Below are 24,175 nucleotides of genomic sequence, written 5' to 3' on the forward strand. Positions count from 1 at the left end.
TGCCCCTAACAACTGACTTTATCTTATGTTACCCACAGTTTAAGTATTTGAAAGTAGCCAAATGTGTCAAATAAACTGTTATAGTACAATATTTTCCTCCATGTGTTGGAACTGAATTATAAAGTAGCATCAAATGAAAATATTTAAGTAATAACTCAAGAAATGATACCCAAGTATCACATTTGAGTAAACGTACTCACTTTCTATCACATTGTAGATCAGCAGGTTAAGTTTCAGGCTCCCTGTTTTGCTGTGTCTTTACAGCAAAATCCATCTGCAATCCAACAACAATGAAAACATCCGGACACACGGCTCAAGTTGTTCAATCAGTTTTATTCAGGAGAAGGAGAGAAAATATTACTCAAGAGGAAAAAGGAAAAAAAAATAAAACAAAATAATTCAGAAAGCTTCTGTCAGAAGCAGCACTCGAAACAATTCAGGCCTCTCAATGATCCTTCATTCCCCTCTTACACTCACTTCTACTTTATATTAAAACTGATAAGCTGGAATACTAACTCATTTCAAATAAATAGAACATTTTCTCTTTTTTTTGTCAATATTTGTATTAAATCACAGCCAGTCAGTAACCGTCAACACCCTGACTCTGCACTAACAAACATACACGCCATCTACGCTGCCATTAAACATGGCAGAGCAGCCCCCCCCCTCACATACATCAGGCATAATGAATATACAATATGTTACACAGTTACAATATATACACCACCCCTTTTACAGTGAAGACAATAAATGCTAATTCCTTGTTTCAATCTCGCAGGACATGTTAACGCCGCGAAACCGTAAGCGCCCGATATCATTAAGTCCGCATTGCTTCGTTATATCTCAAGCCCCGCAAAAAACTCTACAAGCTTTAATGTACATTTACTTCTTGGTCTGACCACTCCCGAAATAAGCCCAATTAAAAAAAAAAACAGAGAACCCTAAATAATACCTGTGGAAGTTCATAAGCCAAAACATGAGAAAATTTAGGCGTGAGAATAAACCACCACCTGTCACTACCAAAGTGCTGCAGTTTAAAGTCGGCGCTGCTCACAGATTAAACTACTTTCTGTTCTGGTACTCTTGGTTATAAATACCAAGGGTGTAATTTGATAAATGAGCACAAAAGAGAGGATCTCACATTCCAGACAATTCAAATGAGAGGTGAAAAAGACCTCCGAAAGTCTGTAAGTTGTACAGAAAAGAGATCTTCGTTGAAGAAATGAATCAATCCTATAATCAACATTTATGAACATGAGCCCCCCTCTTAAAGCAGTCATTTTGTTTAAAGATGGCATGTGACTTCGGTTCTGATCCTTTGATTCTCTTACAGTCATGTTCTTTTATTTTGTTTTTAATACCCAAAAGAAATTAAGTGTTATTAATTACAGAAGGTGAGGATGAAACTTTTGACTAGTTCTTTTCTCAGAACCTGACTGGTCCCTTACCTTTGGAAGTAAGCGGTCTTCTAATTTGACCTTCTGCCCCCATTTAAACACCACATTCGCCCTCTGAGCGCAATACGGCACGCGCTCACCGACGCGCTTTCAATCAAATTCACTGGGATCCTCAGCATAGATGCGAAGCTTCATAGGACTCCCCCTGTCCACTGAGGCTAAGAGGCTCTGTGGTAGAAACATCACTGTCCAACCGGCCAGAGAGGACAAAGCTAAGTTAGACACTTTATACAGTTTTAGTGCAATCATACTTTTAGAATCTGATAGAACTCTACAAAAAAAAGAAGAAAAAAAAAGTACAACAGGTGCAATTTTGGCTGAAGAAGAATCAGTGGCCCTCCACACACACACACACCCACACAGTCCACAGTCACACAATCCAGTTGTTACAGTTGTGCATTAATTAATCTTTGATATGCAGAACTACAAATAAATGTAACAGGGAAGAACAGGCTCTTACTGATAGAATAAAAAAAAATCTACAAAATCAAAGACCCCAAAAAATAAAGGTTAGTTCTGTTGAGGAAGACAAATAAATGTGAGATGGGTGACAGGAATGTGACCAGAGTCTGCGATGAGGCCAACCAAATGCCCCAGAGGCCCCCAGTTTGTAACTGCAGGTCAGAAGACCAAACCACCTGTAGTTACTACCAGTGATATTCAAAAACGGCACCTCAGCATCGATCATCCAAATGTCAAAGATAAAGGAGGCCGACCAGCAGAAACAACGTGGAAAGCGGCGTGCAGCACAGCAACACAAGCTCTATTATTTACCTGAATGACAGCGTGGGAGAGATGCCCTCGTCGCTTCAATTAAAAAGGTTTCTTTATTTCACTTCATGGGGTCTTTAAATTGCATCTACGCCCTCAAGGAATCGGGTCACCCACCAGCCTGCAGCGGCGGCGGCGGCGACTTCTCTCAGTCGAAGTTAACGCAGGAAACATCAACACAAACAGCGCTTTACGCAGTGTACGAACAAATGACTTGTTTTCAGTGTCTGAAACAAACGAACGGACAACAAAGGTAGTTTTTTTGGAACAGTGCCAATCAGCAACAGCCACCTTCATCTTCCTCAACTTGATTTGTGTAACTTAGCGAGCTCAGGACTTCAACGCAGGACAGCACCTAAAGTTTAAATGTGCAGTTCCTTTATCAACCCAGCTTTACATCTTCCTGTGTCTATTATCCTCTTTCTGCACCCTTCTGCTCACTTCTCTTCAGATTTCACATCCAGTTAAATATTTGCGGTTACATTCAGACTCGATGCTCTTTTTTTTTTCTTTTTTTTTTTTTTTGGCATGTGATCAAGTGAATTAAAATTTGCAAGATTTGCAAAAAAGAAGAAAAAAAAAAAAAAAAAAAGAAAAAGACTGCTCATTCTCAACAGCTCTTTAAGTACTTTATCAGCGAGGGGACCGAATATACAACCCCCTTATTGCACGTGTGACACGCCAATTCAAAATTGTGATGAGGAGAGCAATCGAATTGCATTGAGGAATACTGATCATCTCCTTTCTCTGACGAAAAAAAAACAATCAGACAATCTTCTTTCATTTCAGTCACACACAGACACGCTAATTAGTGTCGACACCCAGAACAAAGAGGGGGCATTTCCATGTAGCTGGACCGAAGACTTATTTACATCACTGACCAGTTTTTCTTTTTAACATGTCAAATTTCCTAAGAAGTGTTTGTGAATAATAAGCTACAAATGTGGTGAATTTCCCACAATTCAAGACATGTCCAAGATCTCTCATGCACACACACAGACACACAAGCCTCAGTCACAGCAACACCTCAGACCACCAGGATCTTGACTTCGTCCTGTTCATCAGGCCGATAAAAGAAAGGGATGCAGGGGTTCTCCCCAGAGAACGGGGGTGATCTTAGAGCTCCCTGGGGGTTCTGGATCTCCTGGAGCAGCTGCATTATTTGCTTGGCTGTACCGTCCTCTTTGGGCAAAAGGGGTTTGGACTCAGTCTGAATAGAGCCAGATGATCTCGTCTGGGATGAGGAAGCTTCCAGACCTCCGGAGGGTTCGGACAGAGGGATGACCTCCATGGCGTCTGCAGCAGAGAAAACAAGCAGAACCAGAGTTACGAAGCTACAGGATTGAGAATTTATGTTGAAAATACGGCTTAAAAAATGAGGCCTTGTTAAGGAGCAGTTTTCCGAAACCTCCTCTTTCACCCTAAAACTATATGCACCAAAACACACTTAAATAAAGGCTACAAAACTGTCTAAAATGACATATCGCCTCCTTCAAATTAACACTTCTTAATCTGTTCATGTGCAGCAAAATAGTACAAGTAGCAGAGATGGAAGGACACCGTTTGATTAATCTGAGTGTAATGACAGGGAAAATTATTACAGATTAAACACTTGTTCTGGCAGTTTGCTTACAGCTATAAAAATGCATTTCCTGTCTTGTTTTTACCCGACAAGGAAGTACATTTAATTTCAGAATAAAAATCACTCTCATTAAGAGTATATCTTTGCTTTTTCTTGATCTCTGCCTCCCACTCATTTGCCTGCTAAATAATCTAGCCCTTAATCCTCTGACTGTGCACTGGACTCACAGCTGGCCTGCATTTTGTTTTGTATCAATTTTGACTTTGCTCATCTAGTTGTGCCCACCTGCTCCACTGACAGCACTGAAGTCAGTGTGTGTGTCTGCTTGCTGCTGTGAACGAGCGTCATCCTCCCCAACAGGAAGCAGGTCGGGGTTTGCTGTTCCCAGACCGCTCACAGCTCCAGTGTAGCGGTTGTACCAGTCGTTCCTCTCAGCCACCAGCCTCATCACAAGATCCTGCAGCTCACCCAGCTTTGCCTGATGGACAGCAGAGACGAACACGAAGACAGCGTCAGTCTTAAGTGTCATACAGACTGCTGTATCACCTGTTGAACACGACCGCTAATCACAGGGTGAAACTGTTTTGTGAGAGAAGTGTTGCAGGAGCAGCTGTTGGTCTCAGAGGCTATATGGACACCTTGTGTTGTTATGTTGAAGGAGTGTGATTCTAATTGTGAATAAATCACGTCAAAATGACAATTAAGTGATGGCTGAGTCATGATGTAAGGTCTTTTGTACATAAAAGCTTTTTTTTTTTCCTGTGAAACTCATTCTACATATAAAGGTATCCAAACAGAACCTTCATCTCCTCTTTGTCCTGAGCCAGCATGCTGATGTATTGCTCTTTCTCTTGGTGTTTCTGCTTCATGATGGCCCGCTGACTCTGGTACAGGGCAATGTACTCCCCTGGAAACACAAACAGACGACCAAAAACGTACATAAGTTGTGGTGTGTTTACATACGAATCAGCACCTGAACTCATATGCAGTAAAACTTCATGACAATGGAAAAAAAAAAAGGAAAAAAGAAAGGAACTCTGCTGTTGCTCTGTCTGACCTATAGTGTCGGTCTCTCCAGATAACTGGATGCAGCGGTGCTCCAGTTCCTCGACCCGCTCCTTCAGGTCAGCCTTTTCTTGCATGAGGGAGGTGAAACGCTGCTGAAGTTTCTCCATTGCAGCTTGCAAGGCCTGATGTACTTCCACTGGCACTCCTCCTTCTAGTTAAGAGGGAGCAGAGTTTATGTAATGCTCACCCTTCATTTCAAATATCAGTAATGATCACAGAATGTAAACAAGTACCTGTCACACATACTCATTACTCAACAGAGATGTGTGATCTTGCCCCTTTTAATTAACATTTGTACACATGCACATAAAGCCATCAGTTTTTCTAACCTGAATGCTCATGACTGTGTTCACACGGACTGTGTTGTTCCTGACTGTGATCGTGTTCATGAGCTGCTTTGGAGCTGTGGTGTTGCTGCTCAAGTCTGAGGGCAACAGCAGCCTGCTGCTGGGCTGCCATGTGGAGCCGGTGCTCTTCCTCCAGTATCCTCCTGGCCTCATCCCTTTCTGCTTCCAACTGCGCCAAAGCTCCACGGATAAAATCCTCCTATTGGGGATCAGGAAGAGTCAGTGGGGATGGTGAGAGGACCCGTAAAGCAGAGTAACAATCCACAACACGAATAACATCTCCCTACCAACGTACTTGGTCTTCTGTTTACAAAACATAGTAACTACTCCAAGATCCATAGAGCTTCCAATAAGCCATTTCCAAATGATGTCACTAACAATCATGCTTTGGTTTAGCTTATTTGAAGATGTTAAGCCTGGACAGCACTAATGGTTATCTATTTGATGCCTTCATATATGACTCCTACGGAAAGAAATTATGTGTCACATTCTGACTATCGCCTATATTTGAGATCATCAGTCTGTCCATCCCTACTTCAAAAGAGCATAACATGTGTAAATGTCAACGTTCAACTTGGTACTTTAAGATGTGTAATAATGGGCAGTGAAAAGATAAGCAGAGAAATCAAATTTGCATGACCTTTCCTAAATAAAACCACTCATCACCCCTCCTTACCATCTCTTTCTGGCTCTCAAAGTCTTCTGGGATAACTATGGAAGAGGATTTCTTTGGGCTCTCTTGCACTGACTGGCTTTCCACTCCATCTCCTAAATGATACGACAAAGTAAAACGATCAAGACAATTTTTCGCAATTCAGAAGAACACCTGTGACGCTAATTTGTTAAGTGTTGAAACTACAGTGATTTTTACTTTCCAGCCACACGTGGGGCACAAAAGTAAGTATATTTCTTTCTTGCATTTTTACATTTGGAAGGTAAAAACCACCACTTTTACTTGGCATATTTTTAAGTGGCATAGATGAGACTTAAAAAAGCAGTTTTCAAGTGCTTCACATCAATGAGCCCACTGCATTATGCATCTTAACATGACACTCAGGGAAAAAGAAAAACAATTTTACATGCTCCAACGTTACAAGTCAATACAACTGAATTCTTGAAAAAGCTGCTCTCACTGACATCATTTTCTGTTTCTTTTGTCAGCAGTTTAAATGTGTCAGAAATTATGGTTGGAAAGTCAGCGCTTTCTATGTGAACAATGTGTCAACTCGCAGTCGTCTAAACTAAATACCGGGATAAAGACAGCGGCTAATGAAATGGCCAAGTCCAGTCGTTACCATCGTGGACTCAACCGTGGATTTAAGAAAGAAAAACAAAAAAACAACAGAAAACCCTTACCCTGGGCTCTGGATGACGTCATAAGGGCTGAGCTGTTGAGCAGCTCCTTCACTTCAGCCTTCAGCTGCTCATTGTCGCTAACTAACTGTTCCAAATGCTCCTGAATGAGGAGACAAGAGACATTATTCCAAAACTTTCGCTGTGAAACGGCTCATGTGTGCCATGGAGAAATAAAGAGAAAAACACAGAGGGAGGCGCATTTTAAAGAACACGTTACTTTTGCACTGCAGTCATGTTATCAGCAGATTATTGATCATAATATTTTCCCATCGTCTACAGACAAACCCTTGAAAACAGTCCGTCTATAACAATCTAGTCACGAATGGTCATAAGACTATGGTCCTATTTGTGAAATTCCCACCTGTGCTTGTTTAAGCTGGTTGTGACTGATCTCCAGCTGTGCACGGCCATGGCTTTCATCGTGCTGCAGCCGGTCCATGAGCTGGCACTGCTGCAGATACTGTTGGTGGAGCTGTTCCCTCTCTAAGGCCACGGCCTGGTAGCCAGCACTGTACTGCTGCAGATGGGCAACCACCTGGTCCCTCTGCTCAATAAGACCCTGAGTCTCCTGACATTTCAACTCCAGCTGGAACCAAGGAGTAGAAAGGGAATATAAAAAAGATACAAAAAGAGGTGCACATCATTTTCACACCCTAACCCCACACAACAGTGTGGATTTAATGGCTTTTTGGGGGTCCTCGTCATCTGGTATCATACTAATGTTGTTAATAAAAAGTATAAGTAAGAGAGTCAAAGCAAAATGTTTAGAGAAGACAGCAAAACTGCAGACACTCTTAAATACAACAACAAAAAAATCCATAAGCATGGTTACATTTTTGTTTAAATGAGGGCTTGGTATGACATACCTGTTCTTTGATGTTGTGCAGCTCCTCCTGCAGTTCACCCATTCTGCGAGCCAACTCCTTCTTAACATGTTGCTCTGACTGGATGGCAGTGGTCAGCTCCATGTTCTCATTAGTCTGTCATATGGAAGCAGTAACAAGATATCTGGCTTTAAAACGGCACTCTCTAACCACTTAAAGAAGCCCAGAGGCTACAAATGCACTTGATCAATTTGTAAATTCTCAGTATTTTTGTGAAAACTTGTTACGGTTTAAATATATCTCACATAAAAATCAATTCAGACACAAAACTAAGGAAACTGATGACATAAGGACAGCAAGACACATTAAAATGAGAAGCTGAGGAATGCTATTACTTCAGTACTAATGAAGCTTGGACAGAAACAATAAAACATATAAATAGCAGAAGAAGTAAACGTGACATCTTGAAAACGACAGATGGACAGTGAGAATTCGGCCTCACCAATTTCACAAAACCGTTCTGTAGCTCAGCCAGCTGGTCTTTCAAAGCACGGTTCTGGGTGAGTGCACGACTAATAGTGGCCTTGTCTGACTGAACATCTTCCAACATGCGCCGCCGGTCCTCGTCCTCCTGTGCTTGGCTCTCCACCTGCCGCTCCAACTCCCCCAGACGCGTCTCCTGCTCTGCACACAGGCGGCTCAGCTGCTCATTATCGCGTCGCTGGGAGGAATATGACAGGAGGATTAGGAAAGCTTCAAACCTGACCGGTACAATGGGAACACTAACAATCTTTGAAACATTCGTTTTAAAAAAAAAATTTAAAAAAAGCAATTTGTGCTTCTTTTTTTTTTTTTTTAAATATCCAATTCTGTTACACATCAAGACATGAAGTAAACAGTGTAAAGCATACCTGTGCCTGGTACTGGGCAGTAACATCCTCTTTTTCCTGTTGTAGGGTGTTGAGGGCCTCCTGTAGAGCCACCTCACTCTCTGATGGCCCTGAGGACTGAGGCTCAGCACTGTCTTGGGCCTCTTTCTCCACAGACAATAACGCTATTGAAACACGACATGAGATTAAGCCGATTCTGCCAAAGAAATCCCATTCAGTATCTAGAATGCTACAATTCAATTCCTGACCACACAAAGAACTGATGCAACCAAAGTCATGGAAGTCAAAGGTTTGGAGACATCTTATCATTTAAAATAAATGGGCAGCTTTTTCCAAAGCTTTGGTACTGAATGCATCTGCTCACTGCTACAGATACTGCATCAGATTTTAGGAATACATCTTTAAAATCATAGTCACTGAGTAATTTTAGGAAAACAAAAGCTCATGTGAGATGGGTTTTGCCTTTCTTTCTTTTGTTTTTCTTTAAAAAAAAAAGAAAGAAAGGCAAAACTCAGACCTCATAGCTGGGAGTGGAACCACTGCCTCCTCCTGTGCTACATCTGCCCCAAACACTTAAACTGATCAAGAATACAGACAAAGAACTAGAGGAGGGCTGTGTCCACTTCTCACCTGCTGCATTCTTTAGCTCTGCAATGGTGGCCTCCAGTTCATGGACTCTGTTGATGTTTCTGTCTCTCTCCTCTGCCACCAAAGACACCTTCACAGACAGGAATGGAAACACATTAAGTAGTACAAAAACAAACAAAATATGAAATCTTCAAGGCTTTAGTCCAACATTGTCCAATATACCTGTGTGAGCAGCTGTTCTGTTTTGTCCTTCCATACACGGCCCTCCTCCTGGATCTGCTCTGCATAATGGTCTCTCTCAGTCTGCAGCTTTGCAAAGGACTCCATAAGCTACAACAACACACATGGAAAGGGGAGGTTGATGTTACTCAAACACAACTTTGTGGTCATAACTAGGCACTAATACAGACACAAATTTCATAGTAGTCTCGTGAGCAAGGAAATGATGATTATGAAAATGACAAAGCCATCACTGCAAAGCCCCTTATGTGTGGCTAATATAACCGAGTTGTTTTATTGTACACACCGAAAGGAGAAAACATGCGCCATGAGGATAAATCTCTGTCTAAAGCTGTACACTAACTGAAATATTTGTAATATCAACATAAAACACGCAAGCAGTAACACATCCAGATACCTGGGAGAGAAAGACCCTTACAGACCTGGTGATTGTGTGCCTCCAGCTGCTGTTTTTCTTCCAGCAGCAAGTGAACCTGCTGACTGGCACTGGTGGGATCCGACTGACTGGAGCACTGCAGAAAAAACAGAAAAAAATAAATGGAATCCTGAAAGGTAAATAACATTTACCTCATAGCATTTGGCTACACTATCACTCGGAGATGCCCCTTGAAAACCAAGTGGATGACAGAATCCTCTCAGAGGGTTACAGTACTTGTTCTTCCATGCTACTGGAAGTACCAAACATGCACCTTAAGTGCTGGAAACAACAGCTTATTAGATGTCTATGGCGAGTAATTCAAAGAAAAGAACAGAATTAAGTTTCAATAGTGTCAATGTAGACTCCAATTTTAGTGTGAAGAAAACAAACTAAACCAATTCCAAACATAGGCTTTTGCACACTGACGGTGTTGTAAAGATGTTCCATCTTTTCCAATTGTTAAAATGTTAACCAACTGTTAAAAGGCGTGCCTGTATTTTAACACACCTGTTGTAACATGAGCTCAGCTATCTCCAGCCTCTTGTGAAGATCGTTCACCTCCAGCTTCATTGCGGCATTATCTTGTGTACTCAGCTTTAACTGCTCTGACAGCTCTGAGCTCTGCTGCTTTGACTCCTCACTCAAATTGCTGCAAACACACATATACAAATCTTATTTTGAGTCTCGTAGGATTTGACAGACCTGTGCATGCCACCTGTTGCATCATATGAAAATATGATGAAATGGAAATACCCCGTTTAAAGTCAAGGCAAATAATAATTGCGCAAAATAAGGTAAAATCACTTACTTGAGTCTCAACACTTCGAGCCTCAAATTGTCCCTTTCCTTTTCCAGGTCTTTGTTGTGCTGGACATAAAAATGAAAATATGAATTGCTTACACTTAGTTTGACAGTAAACAATTTAACTTAAATCATTCCGCAATGAATAATGAAAAGAAATGCAACTCGTTCCCATTACATGCTTGCAGCTGATTGCAAATCAACTACATTTGTCTGGACATCTTGTGCTGCATCTTGCAGGACTTAGTTCTCCATGAATTTTGGGATGTTTGTTACCTTCTCAATCTGTTTTTGCTGTGTGGAGACAGAGGAGAGAGTTCGCTCCAGCTCCGAGACTCTCTGTTTCGTTGTTTGCAGGCGGTTATTTAGCTCGTCTGCCTCAGCTACGAGACAAACACGAACCACCAAAGTGAGACACGCACACATGCATGTATGCACACAGCCAAATGACTGCTGTCGGGGTAAAACACACACCTGTTTTCTGTCGTGCAGCCTGTTGCGTGTATTGTAGGGCTGTCTGGAGCTCGGATTTCTCCGATACCAGTATACCAATGGTCTGGATATGAACCTTTCAGAGGACAGACAAATAAATAGAACATTTCTACTTCTTGAGACTCGGTGTCATCTGACTTTACAACAAGTCCCTGATCAGATCACAAGTTAAACTACATACAGCTCAAAACAGTTTTTTTCCCCTGCCTTTCAACACAATTCCTGCCTGTTTGAGCAATACAGACAAGTAGTGTTGGACAGGAATGTGCAGGTTGTGTTCTAGGATCAAGGTCAGCACCATGTACTCATATACCGAAACACCACATGAAAATACAGTGAATCTTTTTTAAAGGTTTTCCTATTCTGAAACTGCAACAAGAATGCTTAAAATGCAAAGTCACAAAAATTCTGTATTTTCTCTAATTTACCTGCAACTGCTCCCTCATAGCTCCATGCTCTTTTGAGAATCTTTGTTCAAATTCCTTTCGCTCCTGAGGGCAGGAAAATACAAAGTCACTAATGACCATTTCAAGTCCAGCGGAGCAGAAAAACACATTTGAAACCGAAATGAACACGCAGTCAAGCAGGGAGAAAGGAAAACTTTTAACCTTTTGCAGCTGATCTGTGAGCTCCTGAGTTTGTTGTACCTGCAAAAAGGAACAAAATATTAATCCACCAGTTTGAGGAAGATTGATTTTTTCTTACCTTCCCAGCAGTGTTACACAATTGTATCCTCCATCACATAACCACAATTCTGGAAAAGATCTTAACTGCATGCCAGAGAAGACACTGATAAGCACTGAAATGATCAACTAGTTTGGCTATTGTGTTATGTTATACTTTTATCTTTGCTTCAAGCTTTGAGTTTTGAGAGGTTAGTGTGCTAAACTGGCTCGACAAGCTCTTACAATCAGGCATCAACCAGCAGGTTATTGCAGCCATGGCCAAAATGTGCAAACAAAGGTCTTTGTATGAAAGTGTGTTAGTCAAGCTGAGTAAAAGATACGTAATGGGGAAAAAAAAAGAAAATAAAGAAGAAGAAAAAACATGCATGAATTCCTCCAGGTTATGGTTACCCAAGACAAAATACAAAATGCATTCCAATACATGCACAGCTGCAAACAATTGTGGAAAGAAGGAGAGGCTTTATGCTAACGCACAAAAAGTGCACACATAAATATGCATACACACAGCTTCTTACCAGCTGGTCTAGCTTGGTATTGAGCTGAGAGTTTGTTAGCTTGCTGGATTCCAGGGCGGCTGCCAGCTCCTGGTTCTGATTCTATCACGTGCACACATGCATCCGGGAAAGAAAAATAAAAGTGTGGTGACAAAAGTCAAACAAAGAATACAGAGGAGGAGGAGGAGGATAGATATTCAAATGTGAATTATTAACATGGAGGCAAATAATAACACTGTTACAAGTGGTAAAAAATATGCTCTCTATGATGGAAAGTGATGCAAATAATGATTGAAATAAATAATGGCTGTTAAACTGATCAATGGGGCCAGTTGAGAAGCAGTGGAAACGCCATAAACTATTTTAGTTTAATTCATAAAATGTGAATGAAACCGTGTAAAACCATACCATGATTAAGATTATGCCACATTAAGAATTAGATGAAGTTTACTTTTACTTTACTTTATTCTTGAAATAATGAAGTTGCACCGCAGAAAATCCATTCAGGACACGGCATACTAATACTGGATTACCCCTCACTTTGTATGCATGATAAAATTATACTATGAGTAAGGGCCTGGTTGCATTGTTAATCAAATACTCCTCGTTCGAGGTCTCTGCTACTTTACTATAAATTAAATGACATTCAGATACTGTTCAGCGATTTCACCAAGTTCTAGAACAGGTTTGAAATGTCAAGAGAAAAAAAATTTGTGCACAGATATTAGATTTCCATCTTACCTCGAGCTCTTTTTCACTGAGAGAAGGTGCACTGTCTCCATTCACGCAGGCAGCAGATGACTGAAACGACATAGATACCTAGATTAATGGGCTTCCAACACTTCATCATGTGCTCCAAATATTTCACCCCCTACCACAGAGATGAACCTCGGTGACATTGTGTCTGCAGGCTTTTGCAGCGAGTAATGTGTGCATGCATGAAAACTTATACTGATGAGAGCCCAAAGCTAAAACATAGTGGTGTAATTGCAGATAAAGCTTTTGATGAGTGCAAGCGTAAAAATTGCATCACGGTGTGGTGCAACAGCACTTTATACATGATGACAAGATAATGGCTTGAAATAAAGTGCACCTCTTAACAAAGCCTATTTAGCATGAAGCTCAATTTGTTGTTTACTGTATGACTTTACAAATCAAACAAAGTTCAGCAATGATACTGTACATCAAGCTGGTTTAGTGCACTGGTTGATGCCGTCGGTGTGCTTCAGGCCACCGTGACTGCTTGACTAAGCTGAAAATGTTCATTCTTACGAAGAATAGATGATGTCCTTGTTGAAAATGTACATGGACAGTGTGTAATTGTTAAAAGCCAAACACTGTGTGGCAAAGTGCAGGATAGAGATAGAGACAAACAGAACGACACTACGCTAGCTGTAATGGCATACCTCAGAGACCAGGCCATTCAACTGCTGTGAGATCTGACGCAGGCTCTCAGTGGAAGACAGCGGTCTGCAGGACAACACACATGAATAAATATGAGCAACCAAACACAAGCATTAACCATTTCACACTTCAAGCAACCATATGGCTACTCTTAAAGGACATACTGAATTAATAAGAAATGCATTTTAATATCTGCCTGCACATAAAGAGACTAAAAACAGTAACGCATAGTTTACAAACAGCTTTTCCATGACAGGTCTGCATAAAAAGAAAGGGCCTATCTCTGTTCCTTGACCATAAAACAAAAAACAAAAATGCATGCGCTTCTGTGCAAGATAGAAAGAATAAGATAACCCACCTATTTTCCACCTTTAAACTCTCATTTCCATTGGTATCAGGGTAGTCCTGCATAAGAGGTTAAAAGGCAGAATAAAGCAAGATCCAGTCAGATAGAGGGAAAAGAAGGTCTGAAAGAGAATTTGTGTGACAGAAAGCACATTCCCATCACAAAAAAAGAGCGATGCTAGATCTGTTATTTTTCCTCAAACGCATTTCACAATGAAAAAAAAAAACGTTTCACAATGAAAGTCTACATATTTCTAGTCAGTAACAAAAGGCTTAGGACAATAAAGCTATATGTTCGCCAGATAGATTAAAAATGACAAGAGACTAGATGTTTTCAGAGGCAGAGACAGAAAGAGCAGGAGGACAGTAAAGTGACACACCTGCAGGCCACTGTTGTGACTGACAGACTCAGGGTTAGTATCAATGTTAGCAATAGCAGGGTTAAGCACAGGAGAGCCGCGACCAGTCTCGCTGTTTGGCTCCTCCAGCAGCTGAGGAACCGAAGAGCCCACAGTCTCCATGTCAGCGTAGGTCTGAGACAACACATACACAAATGCACACACTGGTTTAATGTCCGAACGACGAGCCGTTATGGGCAACAGAAGCACCACAAAATCTATGGAAACTTTATGAAATAATCAGCACAAAAATAAATTTGTAAGTGTTTTAGAGTTGACGCCCTACATTTCCCACTGTTGCTATCCATGACCTGCTCTGAAATATCTGCAAAATTAAAGCACTGACTCTAGATTATTTTGTATAAATTCCAGCTTTGATTATTGACTAAATGACCTTCGTCATTAACTCCAGTAAGTAAGGGATTTTAACCTTAATGTGTTCAAAGTGTCATAAAACCTACAATACAATGTAAATATTTTATAAGCACATGTTGGCAAGCAGAAGGTTTTGCACCTAAATGAACAGATATTTGCAGCGGAGGGTGCAGAGAAAGTAAGGGCCAAGCAGAAAGAGAGAGAGAAAGACAGAGGCTCACCTGACAGATGCCATAAGGAGGGAGGACTATTCCATTGCTTTGACTAAGTGCTTTCAGAATACTGTCAAACTACAGGAAGAAGAAACAAAGACTGAGAGGGAGATGTGACAGGGAGGGAACAGTTTACAAAGTAAATGAGAGGTAAGCAGGGACAGAAAAGCAGCAACCATAAAAAGGAAATCTTGAGGGGAGCGTGAAGAAATGACTCAGAAGATATTGCACTGTTCAGGAGAAAGGTCAACTGGTTGAATCTTCATGGGGCATCATACACTCCTAATCACAAGTACCCACAAATGAAAAACATAAATAAATAAAAATCACTCAAATTACACATGTAGACTATTAGAATAAAGCTCTGGGGCACTGCACCATTTCTCCATACCCTGCTATGGTCTCAAATTCCTTGACTACAATAAATTAAGTGATAATGAAGTCTGAACGTCACTGAACTGACTGGATGCAAAAAATGAGCAAGAGTGTGAGAGAAGAAGCCAAAGAAAAAGAAAGAGAAAGGGTGCACATGTAGGCAACCGACAGGCAGGAACTGTGGACGTGGACAGGGAAAATAAAAGTGAGCTTCCTTGTAATTCTTTCACCAAGGTGAGAAGCATGGTTAAGGTATGTGGTCTTCCTCTGCAAATACCCTTCTTTCTAACTTTAATCTGACTTTAATGTTTACATATGCTGCAGAAAAAAAAATCAAGTCCCTGTTAACTTTAACAGTGAGTCACACACGGACAGCTGTCTCTAGAATGGGTCTGAACGCAGGTCGAATGTCACCAAGCAAAGCCAAGTCGCACATGAGTCTGCCATCTCAAAGTGGTGAACATATTCCTGTTGGTGTTTTCAGTTTGATTACAGACCCTTAAAACACAGACCACACTGCACGAGATTGTTTTTTACAAGAAACAGAGGTGATAAGTGGCATGAGAGCTCATTAAGAATGTGACCTGACCAAAAACATTCACTAACATTTATTGTGTATTAACATATGATATGAAGCTGTTTAAGCTGATGATCAACCCGTCAAACAACGGGCCAAACTGTGCATCTCTTGCTTAATACCACTCACCCTGATATAAAAACTACTGTCACCCCGAAAGATAGTCACCAAAAAAAGTTGGAGGGCTGCTACTGTTTGAATTGAAATGTGCTCTTGTTAGCAAGACAGTAAATCAGCCATATAGTTTTATAACTGGCAAAGTAATTTGTGCTCAGTAGCCAAGAAGCCAATTACAAAGCATCTGAACTGGAGAAAACAAACTACAAAGCCTTATTAGCATGTCAGTCTCATTCCAAGTCTACTCATTTGTTATGCTTTGCAAATAAATGGTAAAATTGACAGTGCTCAAAACACAAACAGGAAAACAATGTTCTGGAAATGGTTTTAAACTCTTACTTTGATTAATGACACATAACATGAGCGCAGACTGACCGTCACACACAAAAAGAGGTTACTTAATAGAAAGCCTTTGAGTGTTAATAACATTACATTGTCTGGAGAGTCTCTGTCTGTTGTAGATGCATCAAGTTGGCTCAGTCCCTTCACCTTTCTCTTCTTCTTGGCCCCAGCTCCACCAACTCCTCCTCCCTTTTCTCCACCTGCAGAAGGAGGGGAGCTCTTCTGCTGAAACTCCTTCAGCTGGGCAACACATGAGTGAAGAAAACAGGAAACAATTGTGAAACTATTTTTGATTGTTTTTGCCACTCAGAGAGTGCAGATGAACAATGTCAGATGTGTGGCCTATGTTAAATATCTCCAAAGAGAGTTCAAAGGTGACTGTTGTTCATGATTCATTGCAAATAAGCACAAATATGAACATATTTATATGTTATTTTCAAGTGTCCTTGAATTTTGACTCTATTGCTGCAGATGCTGTTCACCAGCAGGCACAGCTATGAAGAACCAGAGGTACAACATTTTGTCAGAGACTGTGTCTGCTGTATCATAACTTTACCCAATATTAAAGAAATAAGAAAGCTGACGCGATCCTTGATCATATTGCACGGGTCAGAGAGAGCAAATACCTTGTAATGCCCGAGTTACCACTGGGCATGGGGCCTCTACAACAGCTGTTGTAGGGGAGTAAGGGGAATTACAAGGGTACCACTGGAGCAACCGTTTCTGAGACACGGTTTAAAACGCAGAGAAAAATTTCTGGGGCAGACAGAAAATGCTGACGAGCCATTTCCTAAAGCTAACATCTGACAGCTGATAAGGCCATCTTTCTGACTAGCTTAAAAACACGCCAAGCAAAGCCACTAAGCAGAGCAGGAGAAAGGGGTGTCAGCTGTCAAAACAGTCCCCGTCATTCCTCCCAGCTAACTGTGCTACAGTGCTAGTCTGCTAGCTTGGTGTTAGTACGATTTAAAAACGGTTTCTGGAAAGACATTTTGAAAAGTCCCTACAGTTTTGCTGTCGGAACAGAAAGCTGTTTGACTGCTCTGTGGCACTCTTTGCACTCTCTCGTAGTCAACTAATTATTAGCCGGCAAACCAGTTTGCTAACGTTAACTTGCCTAAGTTAGCACGGTAAGCTTTTTCAATGACTTACTATAACGTTCACTGACAAGATAAGATAAACCGTTGGGTAAAGAGAGCAAGCCGAGTTAATCACTGGCTAACTAAATGGCGTGGGATACTGTGAATGTCTCTTCGAATTGAGAATTGTCTGCATAATCTGGGAAGGTAAATGCTATTCGTGGAGGCCCAGAGGAATCACCAGTCTCTCCTGCGTGATAAAGCCTCGTCATGAACGTGAGAGGCGGGTAAGTTACAGCTCAGAGGTCGGACGACGTGTAACGACAACACCCCAGCTCCATCCAAGACACACATGACAAAACAACAAAAATACAGACTATTAAAAACACACTGCAAAGCAAGCATAGAGCCGGTACTTAAGATGATATTTAGCCATGTTGGTTGTAAAATACTTTACCTTTTTCTTAGCTGCAGCGAGTTTAATTTGCCTACTCTGGTCGGCCATCCTGCTGCTGTGGTCACCGGACCTAACCACGTCATCACTCGGTTGCCCATACGCGTCTCTACCAGTAGGGGGCGCTGAGCTCAGACTGTGTCACGATCCTTTTCATGATATGAAAACTACCAAAACGGGATTTACCCAAAGCGTATTATTTTGCTTACATATAAGGTGTTGGTGACCGCGAATCCGGTTATGGTATACATTAATTTAACATTGTGTCAAACTGTGTACGGGATTTGATAGTAAGTGATTATGTCAGTAATAAAGATTACATAAACAGATTACTAAATTAATTACTATTAACACTCTAGACCCCAGAACATTTGATTAAATAGGTTGACAAGGAATATTTAATTACATCTGGAATGCATCTCTAAAGGTTTAAACAAATATAGAATTTATTTAAAAGTATCTGGCCCAATTTTACTTTGTGTTCCCCTGTGCTTTATCTTCAAAATAACTTGAAGAAAATGAAGACCTCTTTATCATTAAAATAAAAATGTAGTTGTTTTGGTTATTGTAACACGTGGCCTTTACCTTGTTTGTCAATATAAAGTAGACAAACAGAGAAAGACCTTGGCATTCAGAGTTGTGACATTTTCAGTCTTAAATTAATGTTGCAACCTGACATCACTAGGACAAAAAAAGAAACACCACGGCATTAAGTCTTACATGTAACCCTGTGAGGAACATGCAATCTCAAAGAAATGGGGATTATGTTTAACACAGTAATTGTAGGAGGTGAAGCGATATTGAAAAGGACAATCAGTAAAGCAACCGCATCTTCTGTTTGCAGATGATAATGATGTCCTGATTCAAAGTCAGGGTTGCATGCATACGATATGACTGTAGAACTACACAGTTATTTGAGGAAGTGTACTGAATCCTTTGTTCCACTTGTCTATACGGACTGGGTTGGCTTTTAACATAGGGTTGTGGAAAAAAGAGTAGTTGGACTCACCTTTACAGCCTCTTATAGAGAATTTATTAACAGGAACAACATAGAAATATATTAAATGACAGTAAACACAGAATTCCCAACAACAGCAGCTTGTCAGATCCTTTTACACTTCCTCATATCATTCTGTGCCGAAACACAATCTCTGTCCGGCACCAGTGTCTGAGATTGCTGTAACATCTTCATCATCACCTGGACAGAGAACATTCTGACCCTAAAGAATGGATTTTTCTTTCTTTTATCAACTAGTTTTTTTTTTTTATTAAGTAGAAAAACAAACAGCATATTGTATTTAACCCACATAATTAATATGATACACAAAAGGAGGTCTACAAATAATAAAAAAGACTTTTGGGGAGACATGATTTAATAAAACATGTTGCACCTAAGTGTCTTACAAATTATTCTCTTTATTCTGTTTAAAGTTAACAGGTCTCAAACCAAAAGTGAACTAATCACAGAAACAATTTTAGATTTTTACTCATCTGTGCTTTACTCAGCCCTGTCATTGCAATCCATCAGTGCGCCTCTGACTTGCTTCTTTACTTTGAAACGCTTCTTTCGTTAATCTAAAGACATCTCAAGACTCTAAACACCACTTGGAAAGCAATATGTAGAAAGTAAAACTGAAAGTTGAGGTACCTGCTTTTCAGTGGTTTTATGTGTGTTGTTGCATAAGAAATAAGAGTCAGTTTTTAAGCTGGATATTAAAATCAATGTAAGTTTGTAATAAAAAGTGTTGTGACAGGATCAGTGAGTTGGAATCAAGCAGGATCTCTGTCATAAAACAAGAACATTTAGTTTGACCACTTTGATTTATTTCTTAGAACTAAGACGATTGTTGATGCATGAAACCTGCTCATGTACAGCCCATTGTGTGTAAAGAAATACAGCTGCTATACAGCCTGCTGAATATCTGATGACTGGAATCAAAGGTGAAAGCGTTTTATGTTGACATTTGAAAATTACATTATTCATATGCTGCTTTCAAAGAAAGATGTCTTGACCACAAACCCGTGATGATCTGATGAAACTTCCAGTCAATCCAGTTCTTCTGAAACGATGTGTACAAATCAGCGGCGGCCAGCGTGCTCGGTGGAACCATTCAGCGCGTTCCAACGAACAGCTGCTCAGCCAATCACAAGCCTCAACGACATACCGGAAGCAACTGTCAATATATTGAGAGAGCACGCTTCGCATCAGCATCGCATAACTGAGGCAGAAATCTGGAGAAGACGAAAGAAAAGCTGCTTGTTTGAGGAGGGTTGTTCCACTTGAGGCATCGTTCATTTTTGACTACACTTTAATTCAGGTATGTACACACATTAGCGTGGGTATGATAATGTAGTATAGTAATGTTTTATATATTTGATATATTTTACAACGCGTAAAGCCCTTGCTTTATTTTGTTGTACTTGCATGTATGGGGGATTGCGATTTTTCTGGCTGGTATTTCACATTTGGCCAGTAATTTTCACATTGAAAATGGTTATAAATAGTAATAACATGGAGTACAATAAATTGTGCCATTCTCACGATATTCTGGAATAATGGTTTCAGTTGTCAAAATTACAAATGTCAGACATTTAAAGGAGCTTTTTATTTGGAACACAAAACCAGATTGGGCAAATATTTTACGAGAGCTTCCCAAAGCTGGTAAACTCTCTGGTCGGAGAGCCTACACATTTACATTTTTTAAATAATTTTGAAATATACCACCAGATCGAGATGATATGGTTTGATTGACTCTGATGATGTGTACTCTGAAGTGAAACTGGGTTGTGAAAACAAAACTTCAATTCAATATTATTCTGATATTGGTAATTCTAACTAATGTATGAAATGTAATGGGGATTTATTCCAAAGTACAATGGGAATGATACAATGCATTAATTTATTTGCTGTTACTATTTATAACTTTTTTAAATGTGAAACTTTCTGTCCGAATGTGTTATATCATCCAATCATATTTTTGGTTTGTAAGCTGCTCTTAAAAATGAAAACGGGAATCCTCCAGTATGCCTGCACAACAAAATAAAGCGAAGGCTGGTGGTTATAACCAAAACATGCTTGTTTAGGTTAGTTTGACACCAGCGGACAACAGAATAGCATATTCAATGACGTTACAGACTAGAAATGGCAGCATTAGTCGGTCCAGACGTTCCCACATGAAATCACTGACAAAGGCCTCACTTCCTGTATACCGTGGTTTTGAAGCTTACTTGTGACTGCGACCTACGTGAAGTATCTACATTATGAATTCAGGACACATTGGTTTACATCACATTTTTTCCACGCAGGTTTTCTCATAGATCTGAGCACAAACGGGTGAAGATGAAGCTGTTGTGTGTTGTAATGCTGGTGGTCGGCACCGTGTTTGCTGATGATGACGACAAGAGGGAGAGCGTGGGGACTGTAATTGGAATTGACTTGGGGACCACCTACTCATGGTAAGGAATTAAATGACTGCATTGCTCGGTTTAAAGAGGACAATGAGCTGATGTATTTTTGTGATGGTAGGCATGCAGACAGGGTATCTTAAATAATCTCTATTTTTCTGTAGTGTTGGAGTCTTCAAGAATGGCCGCGTGGAGATCATTGCTAATGACCAGGGTAACCGCATCACTCCATCATACGTGGCCTTCACAAGTGAAGGCGAGCGTCTGATTGGTGATGCTGCAAAGAATCAGCTGACCTCTAACCCAGAGAACACAGTCTTTGATGCCAAGAGACTGATTGGGCGCTCTTGGGGTGACTCCTCTGTGCAACAGGACATCAAGTACCTGCCCTTCAAGGTGAGTTTTTACTCATGAGTATTTGAAGTAAAGGATATGGTTGTGGGGCAGGTTACATCAAAGATATTCTTTTTATTAATTTGATGCGTGTCCCTCTTTAGGTAACTGAGAAGAAGACCAAGCCTCATATCCAGGTTGACATTGGTGGCGGTCAGATGAAAACATTTGCTCCAGAGGAGATTTCTGCCATGGTGCTGACCAAGATGAAGGAGACCGCTGAGGCTTACCTGGGCAAGAAGGTATTAAAGACGTCAACACGTACATTAAAGAATAAATGTATTACAAATGGCATGAAACTGACATTGGGTTCTTTTTTTCCTTCTTCCTCAGGTCACACATGCTGTGGTCACTGTCCCTGCCTACTTTAATGATGCTCAGCGCCAGGCAACTAAGGATGCCGGAACCATCGCTGGTTTGAATATCATGAGAATCATCAATGAGCCGTAAGTATCCGACTAAACAATGTGGTCATCTGTCCGTCCGTCATTAGAAAGTAGAAAATTGTTGTTGTAATATATTTTTAATCTACTTTTTATGTAAATTCAGAACTGCTGCTGCCATTGCTTATGGCCTGGACAAGAGGGATGGAGAGAAGAACATTCTTGTGTTCGATCTGGGCGGTGGCACCTTCGACGTCTCCCTCCTGACCATTGACAACGGCGTGTTTGAAGTGGTGGCCACCAACGGTGACACTCATCTGGGAGGCGAAGACTTTGACCAGCGCGTCATGGAGCACTTCATCAAGCTGTACAAGAAGAAGACTGGCAAAGATGTGCGCAAAGACAACCGTGCTGTGCAGAAGCTGCGTCGTGAGGTCGAGAAGGCAAAGAGGGCTCTGTCTGCCCAGCACCAGGCTCGCATTGAGATCGAATCCTTCTTTGAGGGAGAAGACTTCTCCGAGACCCTGACCCGTGCCAAGTTTGAAGAACTGAACATGGTAATTTCATTATTCTTAAAACACTGCACAATCATAACTTTTGTAAGACTTAATGTTTGACTCCCCTTTTGACCTCGTTGTGCTTAAATGTTATCCAGGACCTGTTCCGTTCCACCATGAAGCCTGTACAGAAAGTGCTGGAAGATTCTGACCTGAAGAAGTCTGACATTGATGAGATTGTGCTGGTTGGAGGCTCCACCCGTATCCCCAAAATCCAGCAGCTTGTGAAGGAGTTGTTCAATGGGAAAGAACCATCCAGGGGCATCAACCCTGATGAGGCTGTGGCCTATGGAGCTGCTGTGCAGGCTGGAGTGCTCTCTGGAGAGGAGAACATTGGTAAGTCACACTTTGACACACTTTATTACACTTGACTGAGCTGGCAAGTGTTATCTTGATTTTATTATTTTGCCTCTATTGCAGGTGATGTGGTTCTTTTGGATGTTTGCCCCCTGACCCTTGGTATTGAGACTGTTGGAGGTGTAATGACCAAACTGATTCCCAGGAACACTGTGGTGCCAACAAAGAAATCTCAGATCTTTTCTACAGCCTCTGATAACCAGGCTACTGTCACCATTAAGGTTTATGAAGGTAAGAGTTGGGCAGAACAATCTGACCCCCCCCCCCCCCCCCCCCCCCAAGACCTTTTTATAATACTGATGCAAGACTTTCAGCTGTATTATTCTAGGAAATGTTGCACAAGCCTAATTATGAAATGTTGTTTAGGTGAGCGTCCTCTGACAAAAGACAACCATCTGCTGGGAACCTTCGACCTGACGGGTATCCCCCCTGCCCCTCGTGGTGTTCCACAGATCGAGGTTACCTTTGAGATTGATGTCAACGGTATTCTACGGGTCACTGCTGAAGACAAAGGCACTGGCAACAAGAACAAGATCACCATCACAAATGACCAGAATCGCCTGACACCTGAGGATATCGAGCGCATGGTGAACGATGCTGAGCGCTTTGCTGATGAAGACAAGAAGCTGAAGGAGAGGATTGATGCCCGCAATGAGTTGGAGAGCTACGCCTACTCTCTGAAGAACCAGATTGGCGACAAGGAGAAGCTTGGTGGCAAACTGTCAGATGATGACAAGGAGGCCATTGAGAAAGCCGTTGAGGAGAAGATTGAGTGGATGGAGTCGCACCAAGAGGCTGACCTGGAGGACTTCCAGGCCAAGAAGAAGGAGCTGGAGGAGGTGGTTCAGCCTATTATCAGCAAGCTGTACGGCAGTGCAGGCGGTCCTCCACCTGAGGGCGCTGAGAGCGAGCAAGGTAAAGATGAGTTGTAGGCAGGTTTGAAGTCCTCTGTCACCCCTTGCCCCTTTTGTTGTGGCATCTTCATGTACATTTTGGACTGATGGGACTCAACAGTGAGAGGAATGGCAGGGAAGGGGTGGCAATAACAAACAACCATACTGAATCTTCTAAAAGACGCGATGATAAGTTTCAGTGTGGGGAAGTGTTCTCTTCGCAGGAAGGCGGAGATTTGTAAGCCCGGATACGTGGCTTTTTTGCTGCTGTTCTCAGGCAGTCCTGATGGGGTTTGTGTTGGACAGAGACTTATTGGGGTGGGGGGGTTGGGTGGTTATTGAGGGCACATCAAGTCTGGTGTCTGTGGAATTAAAGGCATTGTGTTCACAGGCAAAACTAAAAGTTATTTATTAAGTCAGATCATTGTAGTTTTGGAGAGGTGTTGAAATAAATGTTTGATACAAATTGTGACTTGATTGTCTGATGTTGCATTC

General features: G+C 41.2%; 3 protein-coding genes across 9 annotated transcripts in view; 2 read left to right on the forward strand and 1 right to left on the reverse strand.

Annotated features, from left to right (window-relative positions):
- The window catches only part of bbln (bublin coiled coil protein), a 142,965-nt gene that overhangs the window by 66,335 nt on the left and 52,455 nt on the right, over positions 1-24,175 (forward strand). The gene's annotated exons all lie outside the window — the stretch shown is intronic.
- golga2 (golgin A2) lies at positions 314-17,785 on the reverse strand. Of its 7 annotated transcripts, none has more exons than XM_072372508.1 (28): positions 17,696-17,785; positions 16,250-16,399; positions 14,758-14,826; positions 14,144-14,296; positions 13,777-13,823; positions 13,421-13,484; positions 12,756-12,815; positions 12,036-12,116; positions 11,443-11,481; positions 11,263-11,325; positions 10,817-10,910; positions 10,619-10,725; positions 10,350-10,408; positions 10,049-10,190; positions 9,546-9,635; positions 9,106-9,213; positions 8,926-9,013; positions 8,317-8,459; positions 7,908-8,126; positions 7,448-7,561; positions 6,943-7,167; positions 6,582-6,681; positions 5,902-5,993; positions 5,208-5,424; positions 4,868-5,026; positions 4,611-4,717; positions 4,096-4,288; positions 314-3,524 (listed from the first exon to the last, which is right to left on the reverse strand). In XM_072372508.1, the coding sequence occupies exons 1-28, from the start codon at positions 17,741-17,743 to the stop codon at positions 3,256-3,258; spliced, it is 3,300 nt and encodes a 1,099-aa protein (XP_072228609.1). In that variant the 5' UTR covers positions 17,744-17,785; the 3' UTR covers positions 314-3,255. The 7 variants fall into 7 exon arrangements, with proteins under 7 accessions (XP_072228609.1, XP_072228608.1, XP_072228612.1 ...); XM_072372507.1 differs by having other exon boundaries at positions 4,868-5,029; XM_072372511.1 differs by lacking the exon at positions 14,758-14,826 and having other exon boundaries at positions 4,868-5,029; positions 16,307-16,399.
- Positions 19,922-24,150, forward strand: LOC140276954 (endoplasmic reticulum chaperone BiP-like). The gene is made up of 9 exons (XM_072371817.1): positions 19,922-20,010; positions 20,999-21,148; positions 21,262-21,493; positions 21,595-21,732; positions 21,824-21,936; positions 22,040-22,430; positions 22,529-22,766; positions 22,851-23,018; positions 23,154-24,150. Exons 2-9 carry the CDS (start codon positions 21,033-21,035, stop codon positions 23,717-23,719), a joined length of 1,962 nt encoding a protein of 653 aa, XP_072227918.1. The 5' UTR covers positions 19,922-20,010; positions 20,999-21,032; the 3' UTR covers positions 23,720-24,150.

Source organism: Leuresthes tenuis, unplaced genomic scaffold, assembly GCF_036924035.1.
Source record: "Leuresthes tenuis unplaced genomic scaffold, fLeuTen1.0.hap1 SCAF_19, whole genome shotgun sequence".
Taxonomy (NCBI): domain Eukaryota; kingdom Metazoa; phylum Chordata; class Actinopteri; order Atheriniformes; family Atherinopsidae; genus Leuresthes; species Leuresthes tenuis.

What these genes read in the sequence shown, in the direction of transcription:
- LOC140276954 (XM_072371817.1), top strand. Translation starts at nt 21,033, where the DNA reads ATGAAGCTGTTGTGTGTTGTAATGCTGGTGGTCGGCACCGTGTTTGCT. An exon ending in AGTTTGAAGAACTGAACATG is followed by an intron (nt 22,431 to 22,528) that starts GTAATTTCATTA and finishes AATGTTATCCAG; the next exon opens with GACCTGTTCCGTTCCACCAT. An exon ending in CTCTGGAGAGGAGAACATTG is followed by an intron (nt 22,767 to 22,850) that starts GTAAGTCACACT and finishes CCTCTATTGCAG; the next exon opens with GTGATGTGGTTCTTTTGGAT.
- golga2 (XM_072372507.1), bottom strand. Translation starts at nt 17,743, where the DNA reads ATGGCCGACCAGAGTAGGCAAATTAAACTCGCTGCAGCTAAGAAAAAG. An exon ending in TCAGTGAAAAAGAGCTCGAG is followed by an intron (nt 12,117 to 12,755) that starts GTAAGATGGAAA and finishes TGCACGTGATAG; the next exon opens with AATCAGAACCAGGAGCTGGC. An exon ending in TGCACAACATCAAAGAACAG is followed by an intron (nt 7,168 to 7,447) that starts GTATGTCATACC and finishes CCTTGGTTCCAG; the next exon opens with CTGGAGTTGAAATGTCAGGA.